At 44.3% G+C, this 19,240-nt stretch overlaps 1 protein-coding gene across 1 annotated transcript; it reads left to right on the top strand.

Annotated features, from left to right (window-relative positions):
* Nucleotides 1–3,254: 3,254 nt before the first annotated feature.
* LOC139580308 (5-hydroxytryptamine receptor 7-like) lies at nt 3,255–7,086 on the top strand. The gene is made up of 2 exons (XM_071408848.1): nt 3,255–3,916; nt 4,598–7,086. The coding sequence occupies exons 1-2, from the start codon at nt 3,384–3,386 to the stop codon at nt 5,403–5,405; spliced, it is 1,341 nt and encodes a 446-aa protein (XP_071264949.1). The 5' UTR covers nt 3,255–3,383; the 3' UTR covers nt 5,406–7,086.
* Nucleotides 7,087–19,240: the final 12,154 nt, after the last annotated feature.

The following is a 19,240-nucleotide window of genomic DNA, read 5'->3' as shown; positions in this document are numbered from 1 at the left end:
TCTAAGGGATATACAGACTACTATTTTTAGTCATGGTATCTTTCTTCTCTTCATGTAGTTCTCTCATCTGTTCGACTACGACAGTGTAGAAGTAGTACCACAGTCTGTTCAGGAGATGGAGAGGCCTGTTCAAAGCACTGAATCCAGATTCTGTGATCTTCATATTCTGGTATCCGGATCAGAATCATTATTTTCTGATCTGATGCTGGATATAAATATTATGATTTTTTTGTTGTTGACAGATTCCAGATCATTCTGAACCAGATTTAAACTGGTTTTGAAAAGACCGGGCCCTGGTACCTTTTAGTCTTATGAATAATACAGGACAGGTCAGATAAACCCACTGTAATACATGACAGCCCCATGACATACTTAGCTGTGATCCTGGGAGCAAATGTCAATCAGATTACTATACTTCATTTATTGGTACATTTGCACAGATCATTTATTTTTTTGCTGTTCCGGTACCCAAGCTGACACACACACACACACACGTAGGGGTCAAGTGCCTTGCTCAAGGGCACAACAGCAGTAGGTAGTATACAGGATATTGAAGCTGGTAACCTCAAGGCTACTGCCACCGCCATTACATATGCCTAACTATTTATCTATTGTAACGGGGGGGTGGCAGCCCTGACTGGGACTCAAACCTGGGTCGAGCAACTGTCGAGCCAACATCTTAACCGTTACACCAAGAGGTCCGAACCTCTTGACAAGGTCGCTAGGTGTTGAGTTAAAGTCGCTACACTACCGCTTCCTTCAGGTGAGCTGTCCCCACCCTCTCTACGACAAGTTCCTCACATGTACACACCATGCCCATCAAAGGCTCCATCCCACTTCTGACACTAGTGTAGCAATTATATGCAGGTCTCAAACCCTGTTCTGCTAGCCCCTAGGCACACCTGCTAGCCACTGCTCCAATAAGGGTTACAACAATGTACACTACCAGTCAAAAGTTTGGACACACCTACTCATTCCAGGATTTTTCTTTATTTTTACTATTTCCTACATTGTAGAATAATAGTGAAGACTTCAAAACTATGAAATAACACATATGGAATCATGTAGTAACCAACAACAACAAAAAGGGTTAAACAAATCTAAATATATTTTATAGTAGCCACCCTTTGCCTTGATGACAACTCTCCACACTCTATGCTAGCTACTGTTCCAATAAGGCTTACGACAATATACAGTGGGGAGAACAAGTATTTGACACACTGCCGATTTTGCAGGTTTTCCTACTTACAAAGCATGTAGAGGTCTGTAATTTTTTATCATAGGTACACTTCAACTGTGAGAGACGGAATCTAAAACAAAAATCCAGAAAATCACATTGTATGATTTTTAAGTAATTAATTTGCATTTTATTGCATGACATAAGTATTTGATCACCTACCAACCAGTAAGAATTCCGACTCTCACAGACCTGTTAGTTTTTCTTTAATAAGCCCTCCTGTTCTCCACTCATTACCTGTATTAACTGCACCTGTTTGAACTCGTTACCTGTATAAAAGACACCTGTCCACACACTCAATCAAACAGACTCCAACCTCTCCACAATGGCCAAGACCAGAGAGCTGTGTAAGGACATCAGGGATAAAATTGTAGACCTGCACAAGGCTGGGATGGGCTACAGGACAAGGCAAGCAGCTTGGTGAGAAGGCAACAACTGTTGGCGCAATTATTCGAAAATGGAAGAAGTTGAAGATGACGGTCAATCACCCTCTGTCTGGGGCTCCATGCAAGATCTCACCTCGTGGGGCATCAATGATCATGAGGAAGGTGAGGGATCAGCCCAGAACTACACGGCAGGACCTGGTCAATGACCTGAAGAGAGCTGGGACCACAGTCTCAAAGAAAACCATTAGTAACACACTACGCCGTCATGGATTAAAATCCTGCAGCGCACGCAAGGTCCCCCTGCTCAAGCCAGCGCATGTCCAGGCCCGTCTGAAGTTTGCCAATGACCATCTGGATGATCCAGAGGAGGAATGGGAGAAGGTCATGTGGTCTGATGAGACAAAAATAGAGATTTTTGGTCTAAACTCCACTCGTCGTGTTTGGAGGAAGAAGAAGGATGAGTACAACCCCAAGAACACCATCCCAACCGTGAAGCATGGAGGTGGAAACATCATTCTTTGTGGATGCTTTTCTGCAAAGGGGACAGGACGACTGCACCGTATTGAGGGGAGGATGGATGGGGCCATGTATCGCGAGATCTTGGCCAACAACCTCCTTCCCTCAGTAAGAGCATTGAAGATGGGTCGTGGCTGGGTCTTCCAGCATGACAACGACCCGAAACACACAGCCAGGGCAACTAAGGAGTGGCTCCGTAAGAAGCATCTCAAGGTCCTGGAGTGGCTTAGCCAGTCTCCAGACCTGAACTCAATAGAAAATCTTTGGAGGGAGCTGAAAGTCCGTATTGCCCAGCGACAGCCACGAAACCTGAAGGATCTGGAGATGGTCTGTATGGAGGAGTGGGCCAAAATCCCTGCTGCCGTGTGTGGAAACCTGGTCAAGAACTACAGGAAACGTATGATCTCTGTAATTGCAAACAAAGGTTTCTGTACCAAATATTAAGTTCTGCTTTTCTGATGTATCAAATACGTATGTCATGCAATAAAATGCAAATTAATTACTTAAAAATCATACAATGTGATTTTCTGGATTTTTGTTTTAGATTCCGTCTCTCACAGTTGAAGTGTACCTATGATAAAAAATTGCAGACCTCTACATGCTTTGTAAGTAGGAAAACCTGCAAAATCGGCAGTGTAACAAATACTTGTTCTCCCCACTGTATATATATATATGCATGTCTTAAAAATTAAAAATATTAAAAAATGATGCTATTGTGGCCATATTGTAGCTTACAATTATTAGGCCTATTCTACTACACCTGATTTAGTTGCCAATAAAGGTATTTTGATACGGTCCCCCATCCGTTATTGTCCATGGCCGCATTGGATTGGTTGGCTATTCAGATAATGACATGCTTATTTCATGTCTTGAATAAATCAGCGAGACATTTGCTATTTGTTTTTGTATACATTTGGTATGACTCCAACGTCTAGGTGTTCCTGACGTCCCTTGTCAATCAGTTAGCGTATAATTGCACTGACATGGCCGCAGGAGCTGTTATTTCTCCGTGGCGACCAGAGATGTTCACAGAGAAACATTTTAAGGTCGTTTTTTGATACATGCTTGCGTGATGAATAATTTCCTCAAAATAGAGCAATTTGCGTGCTTCCGACTACTACGAATGCGCGCTCTGAGCGGAGGTTGCAGATTAGTCATTTACATCACACATGCACATCTGTGCGTAGGCCTATAGGCTATGTCATTTTACGGGGTTGCAAGTTCATGGATAAAAACCAACCAGCATGTTCGTGGATGCAGATGGAACTTTCAACAACAGCAACATGAAATCTTATGTGATGGAGAAAGTGAAAGAGCCCGGTGCAACAAATATGATTTCGGAGGCTCTCGTTGCACACTTGCTGAATATTGCGCAAGAGGCGTCGGAGGCAGTATCCGCCACTTCGCAGTCTTCAACTCTGCTGATGGAGAATAGCACTCGGTGTGGGGAGCAAATTCTGAACTACGACAAGGTGGAGAAGGTATTTATTGGAGGGATCCTCACCATGCTCACGCTGTTTACTATCTGCGGGAATTTGCTGGTGGTGATTTCGGTGTGCTTCGTGAAAAAGTTGCGGCAGCCGTCCAACTATCTGATCGTGTCTCTGGCGGTTGCCGACCTTTCAATCGCGCTGGCAGTTATGCCGTTTGTCAGTATAACGGACCTTATTGGGGGGCAATGGGTCTTTGGCCAAGTCTTCTGCAATGTTTTTATTGCCATGGACGTGATGTGCTGCACCGCATCCATAATGACGTTGTGCGTAATTAGCATAGACAGGTAAGTGTCATTCCCATGCCTATTACCTACATAGAAGGACACGCATTGTTTGTGTAGTGTGACACGGTGAAAGCCGTTTTTATTAGGATTGTTAATTATGCATTTAATTGTTAAATTGAGTCTTATATTTTTGTTTAGTGTTTTTTTGCACACATACTTGATGAAATCGTGTCTTATAAGCCCATACGGGCTTGGCACCAATTGGTGTAGGCTACTAAATAAAATAAATCATTAAAAAAACAAATTAACACTGATATTTTCATAGTGAATTAAGTGGGTAGCACTGTCACCTCTAAAACTATTTGTTTACCCCCTTGCAGTTCGATCCCCTCACGAGCCCTATACACATTTTTGCTGGTCCCTCTATACTGTATGTTCTCCTATCCTGTCATAAACATAATAAAAACATGTAAGGAGTCCGGGAATTCCAATCTCCTTTTAAAACAAGTTATAGCCTAGCCCTAGTAGCAGGCTGCATTATCATAAGATTGTTATACACTTAACAATCTTATTCTAATTAATATCGTTATTTTAGTGTGAATAACTCCAAAGTGTTTGTTTCCTTTGGAAGTTCCTTGCTGTTCATCCAATGTATTTACAGTAATATGTTCTGTATGTATAAACAGTTCATTTATGTTTACAGCTAATTAATTATATGCTTATTTTGTTGTCCGTTCTGAGGTACCTGGGCATAACCAAGCCTCTGACCTACCCTGTGAGACAGAATGGCTGTTGCATGGCCAAGATGGTGGTGTGCGTGTGGCTCCTGTCCGCCTCCATCACCTTGCCCCCCCTCTTCGGCTGGGCCCAGAACGTAAACGACAACAAGGTGTGTCTGATCAGCCAGGACTTTGGTTACACCATCTACTCCACCTCAGTGGCGTTCTACATCCCCGTATCCGTCATGCTCATTATGTACTACCGCATCTACCACGCCGCCAAGCTCAGCGCCGCCAAGCACACCATCACGGGCTTCCCGCGGGTCGGGGAGGAGGAGGCGCGGGGGGAAGAGGAGGAAGCCATGCAGGAACAGGAGGAGGAAGAAGAGAGCGTGGACTGTGTGTCGGCCGCCCTGAGGCTCCACAGGGAGGTGGAGGAGTGCACGCGATTCTCGCGCCTCATGAGGAGCAACCGGAGGAACATGTCCATCTTCAAGCGGGAGCAGAAGGCAGCAGCCACCCTGGGGATCGTGGTAGGGGCCTTCAGTGTCTGCTGGATGCCTTTCTTCTTACTGTCCACGGCCAGACCCTTCATCTGCAGGGCGGACTGCCCTAGCTGTGTGCCCTTGTGGGTGGAGAGGACCCTGTTGTGGCTGGGCTACGCCAACTCCCTCCTCAACCCTTTCATCTACGCCTTCTTCAACAGGGACCTGAGGACCACCTACAGCAACCTGCTGCGCTGCCGTTACCGCAATATCAACCGCAAGCTGTCTGCCGTCGGGATGCAACAAGCCCTCAAACGGGTGGATAAGACAGACTCTGTTATCTAAATGGTGTTATTGTTGTGGTGTTGTGGGAGCTGCCATACTGAGCACTAGAGTAGACCACGTTCTCTCAATGACAAAGTCTTAGGTCAATGTTATCTGCCTGCCTGGTTCCTCTACTTAAGATCATGCATATCCAGACACAGTCTAGACCTTATTGGTCAGGTTTGATTTATGAAACAACTAAGAATCTTTATCCTTCCATCTGAATGTGAGTCCATGGTCATTGGCTTTGTGTCCGTGACGTTACGGTGCTTTTACCCTGGGCATTTCTCAGTTGTGCTGTTGTTGCATAAACACGATGCCTCAGAACAAGATGGTTTAGCTGTTGCTTGAAGGGGCAATCTACAGCTGATCCATCCATTTTTTGTTGTTGTTGTTGACTATATTAACAAAAGTATGTGGACACCCCTTAAAATTAGTGGATTTGGCTATTTCAGCCACACCCGTTTCTTACAGGTGTATAAAATCTAGCCCAAGCCATGCAATTTCCATAGACGAACATTGTCATAAAAAAATGGCCTTACTGAAGAGCTCAGTGGCTTTCAATGTAGCGCCGTCATAAGAAGGCCACCTTTCCAACAAGCCAGTTCGTAAAAATGTTTGCCCTGCAAGATCCCCAGGGTGGCTGCAAGAGCTGCCCGTCAACTGTAAGTGCTGTTATCGTGAAGTGGAAACGTCTAGGAGCAACAACGGCTCAGCCGCGAAGTGGTAGGCCACACAAGCTCATAAAACGGGAACGCCGTGTGCTGAAGCGCGTAGCACGTAAAAAATAGTCTGTCCTCGGTTGCAACCCTCACTACCGAGTTCCAAACTACCTCTAGAAGCAACGTCATCAGCACAAGAACTGTTTGTCGGGAGCTTCATGAAATGGGTTTCCACGGCCGAGCAGCCGCACACAAGCCTAAGGTCACCATGCGCAATGCCAAGCGTCGGCTGGAGTGGTGGAAAGCGAGGCACCATTGGACCCTGGAGCAGTAGAAACGAGTTCTCTGGAGTGATGGATCACACAGTCCGGCAGATGAATCTGGGTTTGGCGGATGCCAGGAAAATGCTACCTTCCCCAATACATAGTGCCAATTGTAAAGTTTGGTGGAGGAGGGATAATGATCTGGGGCTGTTTTTTTCATGGTTCGGACTAGACCCCTTAGTTCCTGTGAAGGAAAATCTTAACATTACAGCATACGTTCTAGACAATTCTGTGCTTCCAACTTTGTATATATCCATTTGATTCTTGAAGAATACAACTTAGAAATGCCTAATGAGCTTAGTTCAACTGTAGTACCCCATCAGAACCAAAATATAAGCTTGTTTTACTCCAATGTTTGTAAACAAAGTAAATGTAAACAAACACTTTTGAACATTTTCTGTACGTCACGGTAACAATGTTGTGACTTTGTCAAAAATCAACCATGGTGTGTTGACGTTGTTCCATGGTTATGTGTTTGACCTTCAGACAACATCTTTTCAATTAGAGTTAATGCAGACTCTAAATGCAAATGGTTCATTGTGACATGTTGGACGTGCCCAATGGACAATACAACCTAGACATGGCATTTTACTTACTGTGAGTATGCCCTTTCAATTGTATAAAGATTCCCCCCCCCCCCCAATGTCTGTTAATTTATGTTGAATGTATGTTTGTTGAATGGTATCATATACATATATAAATGTGATTGACAAATCATTATTTCATTTTTTTAATGAGAGTGACATCACTAAGGATTTAACAGAATTGCATGATTTTGATAGTGATGTCATAAAGACACAGTGATTTTGATAGTAATGTCATAAAGACACAGTGATTTTATAGTAATGTCATAAAGACACAGTGATTTTGATAGTAATGTCATAAAGACAGTGATTTTGATAGTAATGTCATAAAGACACAGTGAATTTGATAGTAATGTCATAAAGACTCAAAGTGTAAATTGAATCTGAAGGTATTCTGTGAACCTTTCTTGGTTTTAATAAAATGGCAATAACACTGTTTAATTTAGATGGCATTATGAATAGCTTTTCCATATGTTTACAGTTAAGTCACAATTTGTGTTTTTAATTTTCCTGACTATAATGTCAGTATTCTCTCTGTTAAATTGCTCAGTGTGCCAACACCTTGTTGTGTGATGGCTTGTAATTGTTTCAGTGAAACAAAGTGAAAATGTGGAGTATTGGCTCAGTCATATGTTCTATCACACGTAAAGCAATGCCCAGTGAAGAACAGGAAGGCGCAGGGGTGTTAGGCAATCCTACGCACTTAACAACACTGAATCATACGTCGCAAAAGTCATCTTAAATGTCTTATTGTGAGTCAAAACCAAGACAGATGAAGGAGGGGGAAAAATGGGATTAGGGTGACGTTTTATTTCCTGTCTAAATCCAACACGTACCCTAAGTCACCCACTTAGCAACGTTTATGACGGCCATGTCTCTAAGGGAAACAACGTAGAATTATCCAAACTCACACAATTCACTATTCAGTCGACGCGGTAGTGCACTTAGCGGATAAAATGGAGGCTTTTGTTAAAGCAATTCCCTTAAAAGGCCTTATGTGAAAGAAATAGGCCTACTCTCAGAGCCTTTCTCCCAGCACAGATCATAGACATGGGGCCTGAAGGAAAATGGTGGCTCAGTGATGATTAGGCCTATTCATTTTTTGTCCTATTAAATTTAGGCCTATTCATGTTTTGTCCTATTAAATTTAGACCTTTTCATTTATTCTTGCCAGGCCATCATTGTAAATAAGATTTTTATTTTTCCCGTAATTGACCTGCCTGGTAAAATAAAACTTAAAGATAAACAAATCCACAAATGTTTTGGTGTTTTTGAGTTCTGTCACATGACCCTTTACACGATCAAGTTATCAAACTAGCAGATATGATGCTGTTGTTTTACACCTCCACCTCTTCCAGTAGATCATTTATTTTTAGGGGGTAATTTACATATGAAACGGCTTGCAAGATTATTTTTAAATAATCTTTTTTGTTTGCTGTTTCTTCTCAAAGACTTTGAAAATGTATTCGTTAAGAGATAATTGAGAGATATTACTGAACTGATGCATCGATTCTCATCCGTACCAGTCTGCTCTGATTAACAGTGTATTTGAACAGTAATTACACTGATTGAGCCGACATTTGCCGCAGTGCATTCTCCTCTAACACGGGAACATTGCCTTTTACATTTCAATCACGTTGTAACGCTGAACTTCTGCAATACAGATTGAATAGAGCCCTAAGGTTTAAACAGGCATAATGTTTATTCATCTGTTAACTCTTAGAGGTAAAGTTCCCTGTTTTGGGGACCTGCGTGGTTCTGGCTGACATTTTGACTTATAAATCGATCTGTGGACACCATAGATCAAAATGGCTGATTATGTCTCTTTTGCCTGTGTGAAGCAGGATGTGAAATCTGACACCACTTGAAGCTGGGATGTCCCTCATATCATTTCATTTGCTCTTCCGACTGTCAATCAACTCCTGGCTCAACCCTATACCCTCATATGCCTGGAATCCTGACATCGCAGCGCAGCAGGAGAGATCGGTTTACTCTTCCTGGGGTTTATTATAGATCCCCAGTAGTTCCTGCCAAGGCAGCAGCTACTCTTCCTGGGGGTTTATTATGGACCCCCATTAGTTCCTGTCAAGGCAGCAGATACTCTTCCTGGGGTTTATTATGGATCCCCATTAGTTCCTGCCAAGGCAGCAGCTACTCTTCCTGGGGTTTATTATGGACCCCCATTAGTTCCTGTCAAGGCAGCAGATACTCTTCCTGGGGTTTATTATAGATCCCCAGTAGTTCCTGCCAAGGCAGCAGCTACTCTTCCTGGGGGTTTATTATGGACCCCCATTAGTTCCTGTCAAGGCAGCAGATACTCCTCTTGGGGTTTATTATGGATCCCCATTAGTTCCTGCCAAGGCAGCAGCTACTCTTCCTGGGGTTTATTATGGACCCCCATTAGTTCCTGTCAAGGAAGCAGCTACTCTTCCTGGGGTTTATTATGGATCCCCATTAGTTCCTGCCAAGGCAGCAGCTACTCTTCCTGGGGTTTATTATGGATCCCCAGTAGTTCCTGCCAAGGCAGCAGCTACTCTTCCTGGGGTTTACTATGGATCCCCATTAGTTCCTGCCAAGGCAGCAGCTACTCTTCCAAGGGTTTATTATGGATCCCCATGAGTTCCTGCCGAGGCAGCAGCTACTCTTCCTGGGGTTTATTATGGATCCCCATTAGTTCCTGCCAAGGCAGCAGCTACTCTTCCTGGGGTTTATTATGGATCTCCATTAGTTCCCGCCAAGGCAGCAGCTACTCTTCCTGGGGTTTATTATGGATCCCCATTAGTTCCTGCCAAAGCAACAGCTACTCTTCCTGGGGTTTATTATGGATCCCCATTAGTTCCTGCCAAGGCAGCAGCTACTCTTCCTGGGGTTTATTATAGATCCCCATTAGTTCCTGCCAAGGCAGCAGCTACTCTTCCTGGGGTTTATTATGGATCCCCAGTAGTTCCTGCCAAGGCAGCAGCTACTCTTCCTGGGGTTTACTATGGATCCCCATTAGTTCCTGCCAAGGCAGCAGCTACTCTTCCTGGGGTTTATTTTGGATCCCCATTAGTTCCTGCCAAGGCAGCAGCTACTCTTCCTGGGGTTTATTATGGACCCCCATTAGTTCCTGTCAAGGCAGCAGATACTCTTCCTGGGGTTTATTATGGATCCCCATTAGTTCCTGCCAAGGCAGCAGCTACTCTTCCTGGGGTTTATTATGGACCCCCATTAGTTCCTGTCAAGGCAGCAGATACTCTTCCTGGGGTTTATTATAGATCCCCAGTAGTTCCTGCCAAGGCAGCAGCTACTCTTCCTGGGGGTTTATTATGGACCCCCATTAGTTCCTGTCAAGGCAGCAGATACTCTTCTTGGGGTTTATTATGGATCCCCATTAGTTCCTGCCAAGGCAGCAGCTACTCTTCCTGGGGTTTATTATGGACCCCCATTAGTTCCTGTCAAGGAAGCAGCTACTCTTCCTGGGGTTTATTATGGATCCCCATTAGTTCCTGCCAAGGCAGCAGCTACTCTTCCTGGGGTTTATTATGGATCCCCAGTAGTTCCTGCCGAGGCAGCAGCTACTCTTCCTGGGGTTTATTGTGGATCCCCATTAGTTCCTGCCAAGGCAGCAGCTACTCTTCCTGGGGTTTACTATGGATCCCCATTAGTTCCTGCCAAGGCAGCAGCTACTCTTCCAAGGGTTTATTATGGATCCCCATGAGTTCCTGCCGAGGCAGCAGCTACTCTTCCTGGGGTTTATTATGGATCCCCATTAGTTCCTGCCAAGGCAGCAGCTACTCTTCCTGGGGTTTATTATGGATCTCCATTAGTTCCCGCCAAGGCAGCAGCTACTCTTCCTGGGGTTTATTATGGATCCCCATTAGTTCCTGCCAAAGCAACAGCTACTCTTCCTGGGGTTTATTATGGATCCCCATTAGTTCCTGCCAAGGCAGCAGCTACTCTTCCTGGGGTTTATTATAGATCCCCATTAGTTCCTGCCAAGGCAGCAGCTACTCTTCCTGGGGTTTATTATGGATCCCCATTAGTTCCTGCCAAGGCAGCAGCTACTCTTCCTGGGGTTTATTATGGATCCCCATTAGTTCCTGCCAAGGCAGCAGCTACTCTTCCTGGGGTTTATTTTGGATCCCCATTAGTTCCTGCCAAGGCAGCAGCTACTCTTCCTGGGGTTTATTATGGACCCCCATTAGTTCCTGTCAAGGCAGCAGATACTCTTCCTGGGGTTTATTATGGATCCCCATTAGTTCCTGCCAAGGCAGCAGCTACTCTTCCTGGGGTTTATTTTGGATCCCCATTAGTTCCTGCCAAGGCAGCAGCTACTCTTCCTGGGGTTTATTATGGACCCCCATTAGTTCCTGTCAAGGCAGCAGATACTCTTCCTGGGGTTTATTATGGATCCCCATTAGTTCCTGCCAAGGCAGCAGCTACTCTTCCTGGGGTTTATTATGGACCCCCATTAGTTCCTGTCAAGGCAGCAGATACTCTTCCTGGGGTTTATTATAGATCCCCAGTAGTTCCTGCCAAGGCAGCAGCTACTCTTCCTGGGGGTTTATTATGGACCCCCATTAGTTCCTGTCAAGGCAGCAGATACTCTTCTTGGGGTTTATTATGGATCCCCATTAGTTCCTGCCAAGGCAGCAGCTACTCTTCCTGGGGTTTATTATGGACCCCCATTAGTTCCTGTCAAGGAAGCAGCTACTCTTCCTGGGGTTTATTATGGATCCCCATTAGTTCCTGCCAAGGCAGCAGCTACTCTTCCTGGGGTTTATTATGGATCCCCAGTAGTTCCTGCCGAGGCAGCAGCTACTCTTCCTGGGGTCTATTATGGATCCCCATTAGTTCCTGCCAAGGCAGCAGCTACTCTTCCTGGGGTTTACTATGGATCCCCATTAGTTCCTGCCAAGGCAGCAGCTACTCTTCCAAGGGTTTATTATGGATCCCCATGAGTTCCTGCCGAGGCAGCAGCTACTCTTCCTGGGGTTTATTATGGATCCCCATTAGTTCCTGCCAAGGCAGCAGCTACTCTTCCTGGGGTTTATTATGGATCTCCATTAGTTCCTGCCAAGGCAGCAGCTACTCTTCCTGGGGTTTATTATGGATCCCCATTAGTTCCTGCCAAAGCAACAGCTACTCTTCCTGGGGTTTATTATGGATCCCCATTAGTTCCTGCCAAGGCAGCAGCTACTCTTCCTGGGGTTTATTATAGATCCCCATTAGTTCCTGCCAAGGCAGCAGCTACTCTTCCTGGGGTTTATTATGGATCCCCAGTAGTTCCTGCCAAGGCAGCAGCTACTCTTCCTGGGGTTTACTATGGATCCCCATTAGTTCCTGCCAAGGCAGCAGCTACTCTTCCTGGGGTTTATTTTGGATCCCCATTAGTTCCTGCCAAGGCAGCAGCTACTCTTCCTGGGGTTTATTATGGACCCCCATTAGTTCCTGTCAAGGCAGCAGATACTCTTCCTGGGGTTTATTATGGATCCCCATTAGTTCCTGCCAAGGCAGCAGCTACTGAAGGAAAATGGTGGCTCAGTGATGATTAGGCCTATTCCTTTTTTGTCCTATTAAACTTAGGCCTATTCATGTTTTGTCCTATTAAATTTAGGCCTAGCATTCCTCAATTCTCTATGAGGAAACGTTTCCAGTTTTCTTGTGTTCTCTCAACTCATTAGCATGTTATTCTGAAAGACTTGTGTGATCCGCCACCTTAAGGACACAGTTATACTTAACATGCCCTGAGCTCCAGGTCTCTATGAATCTTCTGGTGCGTAATGTTCTACACTTGTATAACACAATTAAACACATTTCTTATGCTTCATGTAACACCCTAACCAATCCAGGCTAGCCCCAGTGCCCAACACACACAGGCACACACACAGGCATGCATGCGCACACACACACACACTCCTGTTGAGTGGCCAGATGTCCAGTGTCTGCCCTGATAGGTCACCTGACCAGTGGTAAAACACGTCTTTTTTTTAAATGAATTACTGTGGCGGAATGTGACAAGTCCAGGGCTGGGTTAACGACCACATAGATTGAAATTAGATATTATCGCTAGAGGTCCACAAGGCTCTGGGTTATTTCCTATTCATAACACATCCTCTCTACCAGTTAGATTTACGCAATGGCGTGTCCAGAACATTTAGAATGGGTTGGCCAAAGTGGGGCCCCAGACCCAGGTTGGTTTTAATATAATTATGGAAATGCACACACCTGTCTATATAAGGTCCCACAATTGACAGTGAACGTTAGATCAAAAAACCATGCCATGAGGTCAAAGGAATTCTCTGTAGAGCTCCGAGACAGGATTCTGTCAAGGCACAGATCTGGAGAAGGGTACCAAAAAATGTCTGCAGCATTGAAGGTCCCCAAGAACAATGTGGCCTCCATCAAACTCAAATGGAAGAAGTTTAGAACCACCAAGACCCTTCCTAGAGATGGCCGCCGGGCCAACTGAGCAATCAGGGGAGAAGGGCCTTGGTCAGGGAGGTGACCAAGAACCCAATGGTCACTTTGACAGAGCTCCAGAGTTTCTCTGTGGAGATGGGAGCACCTTCCAGAAGGACAACCATCTCTGCAACACTCCATCAATCAGGCCTTTATGGTAGAGTGGCCAGACGGAAGCCACTCCTCAGTAAACAGCACATGACAGCCCGCTTGGAGTTTGACAAAAGGCTCCTAAAGGACTCAGACCATGAGAAACAAGATTCTCTGGTCTGATAAAACCAAGATTGAACTCTTTAAACTGAATTCCAAGCGTCACGTCTATAGGAAACCTGGCACGATCCCTACAGTGAAGCATGATGGTGGCAGCATCAATGCTGTGGGGATGTTTTTCAGCGGCAGGGACTGGGAGACTAGTCAGGATTGAGGGAAAGATGAACGAAGCAAAGTACAGAGAGATCCTTGATGAAAACCTGCTCCAGAGCACTCAGGACCTCAGACTGGGGCAAATGTTTACCTTCCAATAGGAAAATAGCCCTAAGCACACTGCCAAGACAATGTAGGAGTGGAATATCCTTGAGTGTCCCAGCCAGAGCCTGGACTTGAACCTGACCGAAAATCTCTTGAGAGACGTGAAAATAGCTGTACAGCGACGCTCCCCATCCAACCTGACAGAGCTTGAGAGGATCTGCAGAGAAGAATGGGAGAAACTCCCCAAATACAGGTATGCCAAGCTTGTAGCGTCATACCCAAGAAGACTTGAGGCTGTAATCACTGCCAAAGGTGCTTCAACAAAGTACAGAGTAAAGGGTCTGAATACTTATGTCTCACCCTGATCTGTCTCACCTGTCTTTGTGATTGTCTCCACATTACTCCACCTGTGTATGATAGTTTTTGCCTGCCTCACTAACAACGCCTTTCGCCTATTCCCTGCCTGTACTTTAGCCTATCAGATTTCCTGTTATCAACCTATTGCCTGATCTCCCGGACAACGTTACCAGCCTTTTCCCTGCCTGTACTGTTGTCCTTTTTGGTGTAGAGGACCATGTAAAAATGATTCAAGCAGGACTAGTTATGAATGTCAAGCTGTAAACATAACTCTCTCTAGATCTTACCTTTGTGCCAACTACACTGAGTGTAAAAAACATTAAATTAATTATTAGCACCATGGGGATGACTAATACAGATTAATGCTTCAACATTTCAAACTAAAATGTTTTAATTTAATTGGGGGTTTTGGTATGGAAACATAAAGGTGATGAAGTTTCTGTGAAGGTCATTAAAGATAATGTAGTAGTACATTATCAAACTTAAAGCATCCAAATGTGTTCCCCAGCTCCCTTTCTCTCTCCGTCTGGGACATCCAAATGTCTTTCCCAGCTCCCTTTCTCCCTCCGTCTGGGACATCCAAATGTGTTTCCCAGCTCCCTTTCTCCCTCCGTCTGGGACATCCAAATGTGTTCCCCAGCTCCCTTTCTCTCTCCGTCTGGGACATCCAAATGTCTTTCCCAGCTCCCTTTCTCTCTCCGTCTGGGACATCCAAATGTCTTTCCCAGCTCCCTTTCTCTCTCCGTCTGGGACATCCAAATGTGTTTCCCAGATCCCTTTTTCTCTCCTTCTGGGGGAACGTGGACACCATGACAACGTGTACATTCAGTTCCACTACTGACAGCTTTATTGAGCTGTTAGATCTCTCCATCAATTGACTCCCCCCCTCCTCTCTCCACTTGGCTTGCATGGATAGTGGAGGAGGGGAAGAAGCTGATCTCAGCACTCCCAAACCACATATAGATAAGTTCAAATCTACTCCCAAAATCCAATCTCCATATATCAAAAGCTGATGGCAGTTGAGGATATCAAATTCTGTTTAAATTTGTGGCACCTTTTGAGGATGGTCAAACACAAGGTACACTACATGACCAAAAGTATGTGGACACCTGTTCGTCCGAACATCTCATTCCAAAATCATGGACATTAATATGGAGCTGGTCCCCCCTTTGCTGCTATAACAGCCCCCACTCTTCTGGGAAGGTTTTCCACTAGATGTTGGAACATTGCTGCTTGGACTTGCGTCCTTTCAGCCACATTGTCATGCTGAAACAGGAAAGTTGCAACAAAGTTGGAAGCCCAGAATCAAATACAATGTCATTGTATGCTGTAGTGTTAAGACTTCACTTCACTGGGGTCTAGCCCGAACCATGAAAAACAGCCCCAGACCATTATTCCTCCTCCACCAAACTTTACAGTTGGCACTATGCATTCGGGCAGGTAGCGTTCTCCTGGTAACCGCCAAACCCAGATTCGTCTGTCAGACTGCCAGATGATGAAGCGTGATTCATCACTCCAGATAACGCGTTTCCACTGCTCCACAGTGCAATGGCGGCAAGCTTTACACCACTCCAGCCGACGTTTGGCATAGCGCATGGTGATCTTAGCCTTGTGTGCAGCTGTGTGCGGCCTACCACTTCACGGCTGAGCCGTTGTTGCTCCTAGACGTTTACACTTCACAGTAACAGCACTTGAGACAGTGGTCAACTGTTAAGTATTTTTAACAGTTATGTCAAGAATTTCAGATACCAGCCTGGCCTCAGAGCCATATGAAACATACTTTACGAATTTTCTGAGACAGAAACGACAGAAAGTAGGAACATTGGTTGGGGAGGATGGGTGAGCGTACTCCACGACAGTCTAGTAATCCAGAGGTTGCATGATCCAGTTGCGTCAGGAGCAATTTACCCCTAAACCCTTATTCTAAACTTAACCCAATCCACCCAACCTGCTACATAAATTCACCTACATTTTCGCATTTTAGTTCACCTAACTTTTGTCATTAGTTCATCAATTCTCCCAGTAATTCTCCTTTGTTGTTACAGTGCAACAAGCAACCTGGTCTCACATAAAGACATGCAATACTATACATCCTCCAAGACATATGATGAATTACATCTTCCAATTCGTATGCTATTGTACGATTGGGTAAGACGTATGATACTATACGTCCTCTAATTCATTTTATATTGTACGACCGCTATTCCATTCATAATGTAACCTAAAGTAACATAACATCTCAAACTAAATGGAGTGTCACAGATTTTTGTACAGAATAATACAAATTGCCCTGAGACTACGTTGATTTGTGTAACAACTGACAGCTATGAACATAAACTGATCAAACTGAATGAATAAAAATAGATAATTATTTAATTTATATTTTATATGTACCCTATACAACCCTTTGTTGATTCTTATTTTTGTTACTTTTGCATGTTGGTGGATTTGCTAAGTGTTGGTGGATTTGCTAAGTGTTGGTGGGTTTGCTAAGTGGGTGTGCAAAGAGTTGGTGGATTTGCTAAGTTGATTTACCAAGTGTTAGTGAGTTTGCTAAGCGGGTTTGCTAAGTGTTGGTGGGTTTGCTAAGTGTTGGTGGGTGTGCCAAGTGTCGGTGTATTTGCTAAGTGGGTTTGCTAAGTGTCGGTGTATTTGCTAAGTGGGTTTGCTAAGTGTTGTTGGATTTGCTAAGTGGGTTTGCTAAGTGTCGGTGTATTTGCTAAGTGGGTTTGCTAAGTGTCGGTGTATTTGCTAAGTGGGTTTGCTAAGTGTCGGTGTATTTGCTAAGTGGGTTTGCTAAGTGTTGTTGTATTTGCTAAGTGGGTTTGCTAGGTGTTGGTGGGTTTGCTAAGTGTTGCACAATAATAGGCTATTTTCTCTCTAAAATGTCAGAAGGGGGGATGTGACTGCAATAGCACAATGTTCCAAGATTATTTATAATACGGTTATTTCTTTGAAATAATTTAGCATTAAAGTGATATTTTATGGATTCTTGTGCAGAATTAAATTTCCAGTCTTCACAGCATGATGAATGCTGTCGCTGTCTGGAAGATAATGATTTAAAAGCCCACACCTGAAAATCACCTTTTAGATTCATGGACCTGTCCTTGTCAGCAATCAAAGACTAGAGCCACTATTCTATTCATTAGATGTGCACATGTACAGTATTCAAGGTGTCTTCATTCTTTCTTTCAAACATATAGTAGTTTGTCCTTGCCATTGTTGATCAAAGCCTGCTTTGAGGGTTGGTTTGGGTGGATTTGTTGCCTTTGCCAAGGGAGCTGTGGCAATAGCGTAGTAAAAACCATCACACTTCAAAAGTGAACTGAGTTTAATTGAAGTTTGTAACATCGCAGTGCCTTTCGAGCAAACTTCTGTTGCCATGGTTGCTTGGTTTCCATGGAGCAGTCCAAACCCCGCCTCTCTTCCTGTCTGCTCCTGAAGCCCTTCCCCCTTAGAACTGGAATTCCATATGAGTTTTTTATTGTTTGACCTTAAGAAAACACAATATAAAGGGCCATAAATAGCCTTTTACTGGTCTGTATCGAATATTTATCCTCATTCACGCTCTGTAGAGCATGACAAATGAAGGGGAGGTTCAGCAATAACAAACAAAAAAAATCCCTTTTCGCAATTTACCTCATTCTGAGTGCCAAAAAGGTCAGCGAAGCTGGATCAACAAAAACAACTCATCAAGCTATTAGTTTTTATATTTTCTACAAATTGTTGACAGTAATGATTCTTATTACCAATGGGCAAACCACAACCACAGTGGTGGGAGTTGATCAACAATGTAGATTTAAGAGTAACAAGTGACTGATAGCCTGAGAACTTGTCTCTTTAGCGAACATTCCATTACCAGATACTCTTTGCCATTGATCGACTGTCTATTTGTTAAATGTTTGTCATGCATTAAAAAGATAAATTGTAATTGTGTGTAATGTCCTTTTTAGTTCTATGTCGGACCCAAGGAAGATAAGCTGAAATCATGGCGTCAGCTAACGGGGATCCTAATAAAAATGTAAGTCACAAAGCAGCCGTCATTATAAAGAATGAAGTCGTAAATAGCAACTTATCTGATATACAAGTAGGTCTTCATTAAATTGAGCCATTGTTCAAATTCCCCATTGTACCTTAACTCCAACGGTTTATCTTCTCTGTACCTCCCTATGATGTGTTTCAGGAAAACGTAGGCACATTTATTCAAGTGCCAGTGGAACTATGGTATTCAGTTTTCCAACAGCGATGAATGGGGGTTTTGTAAGGCGATCAACACAGACAACCTGGGGACACTGATAAGCCACATTGTGATTTTCCTCCCTGCAGTGTTATCCCCAATAAATCACATTTACAACCCAGACTGCTGAGAGTATTCCCAGCTAACACATTCCCAACCCAGACTGCTGAGAGTATTCCCAGCTAACACATTTACAACCCAGACTGCTGAGAGTATCCCCAGCTAACACATTCCCAACCCAGACTGCTGAGAGTATTCCCAGCTAACACATTTACAACCCAGACTGCTGAGAGTATCCCCAGCTAACACATTTACAACCCAGACTGCTGAGAGTATTCCCAGCTAACACATTCCCAACCCAGACTGCTGAGAGTATTCCCAGCTAACACATTTACAACCCAGACTGCTGAGAGTATCCCCAGCTAACACATTCCCAACCCAGACTGGTGAGAGTATTCCCAGCTAACACATTTACAACCCAGACTGCTGAGAGTATCCCCAGCTAACACATTCCCAACCCAGACTGCTGAGAGTATTCCCAGCTAACACATTCCCAACCCAGACTGCTGAGAGTATTCCAAGCTAACACATTTACAACCCAGACTGCTGAGAGTATTCCCAGCTAACACATTCCCAACCCAGACTGCTGAGAGTATTCCCAGCTAACACATTCACAACCCAGACTGCTGAGAGTATTCCCAGCTAACACATTTACAACCCAGACTGCTGAGAGTATTCCCAGCTAACACATTTACAACCCAGACTGCTGAGAGTATTCCCA

The sequence above is a fragment of the Salvelinus alpinus genome, chromosome 7 (assembly GCF_045679555.1).
Source record: "Salvelinus alpinus chromosome 7, SLU_Salpinus.1, whole genome shotgun sequence".
NCBI lineage: Eukaryota > Metazoa > Chordata > Actinopteri > Salmoniformes > Salmonidae > Salvelinus > Salvelinus alpinus.
Note: the sequence above shows the minus strand (reverse complement) of the source record. Positions and strands in the feature narration are given on the sequence as shown.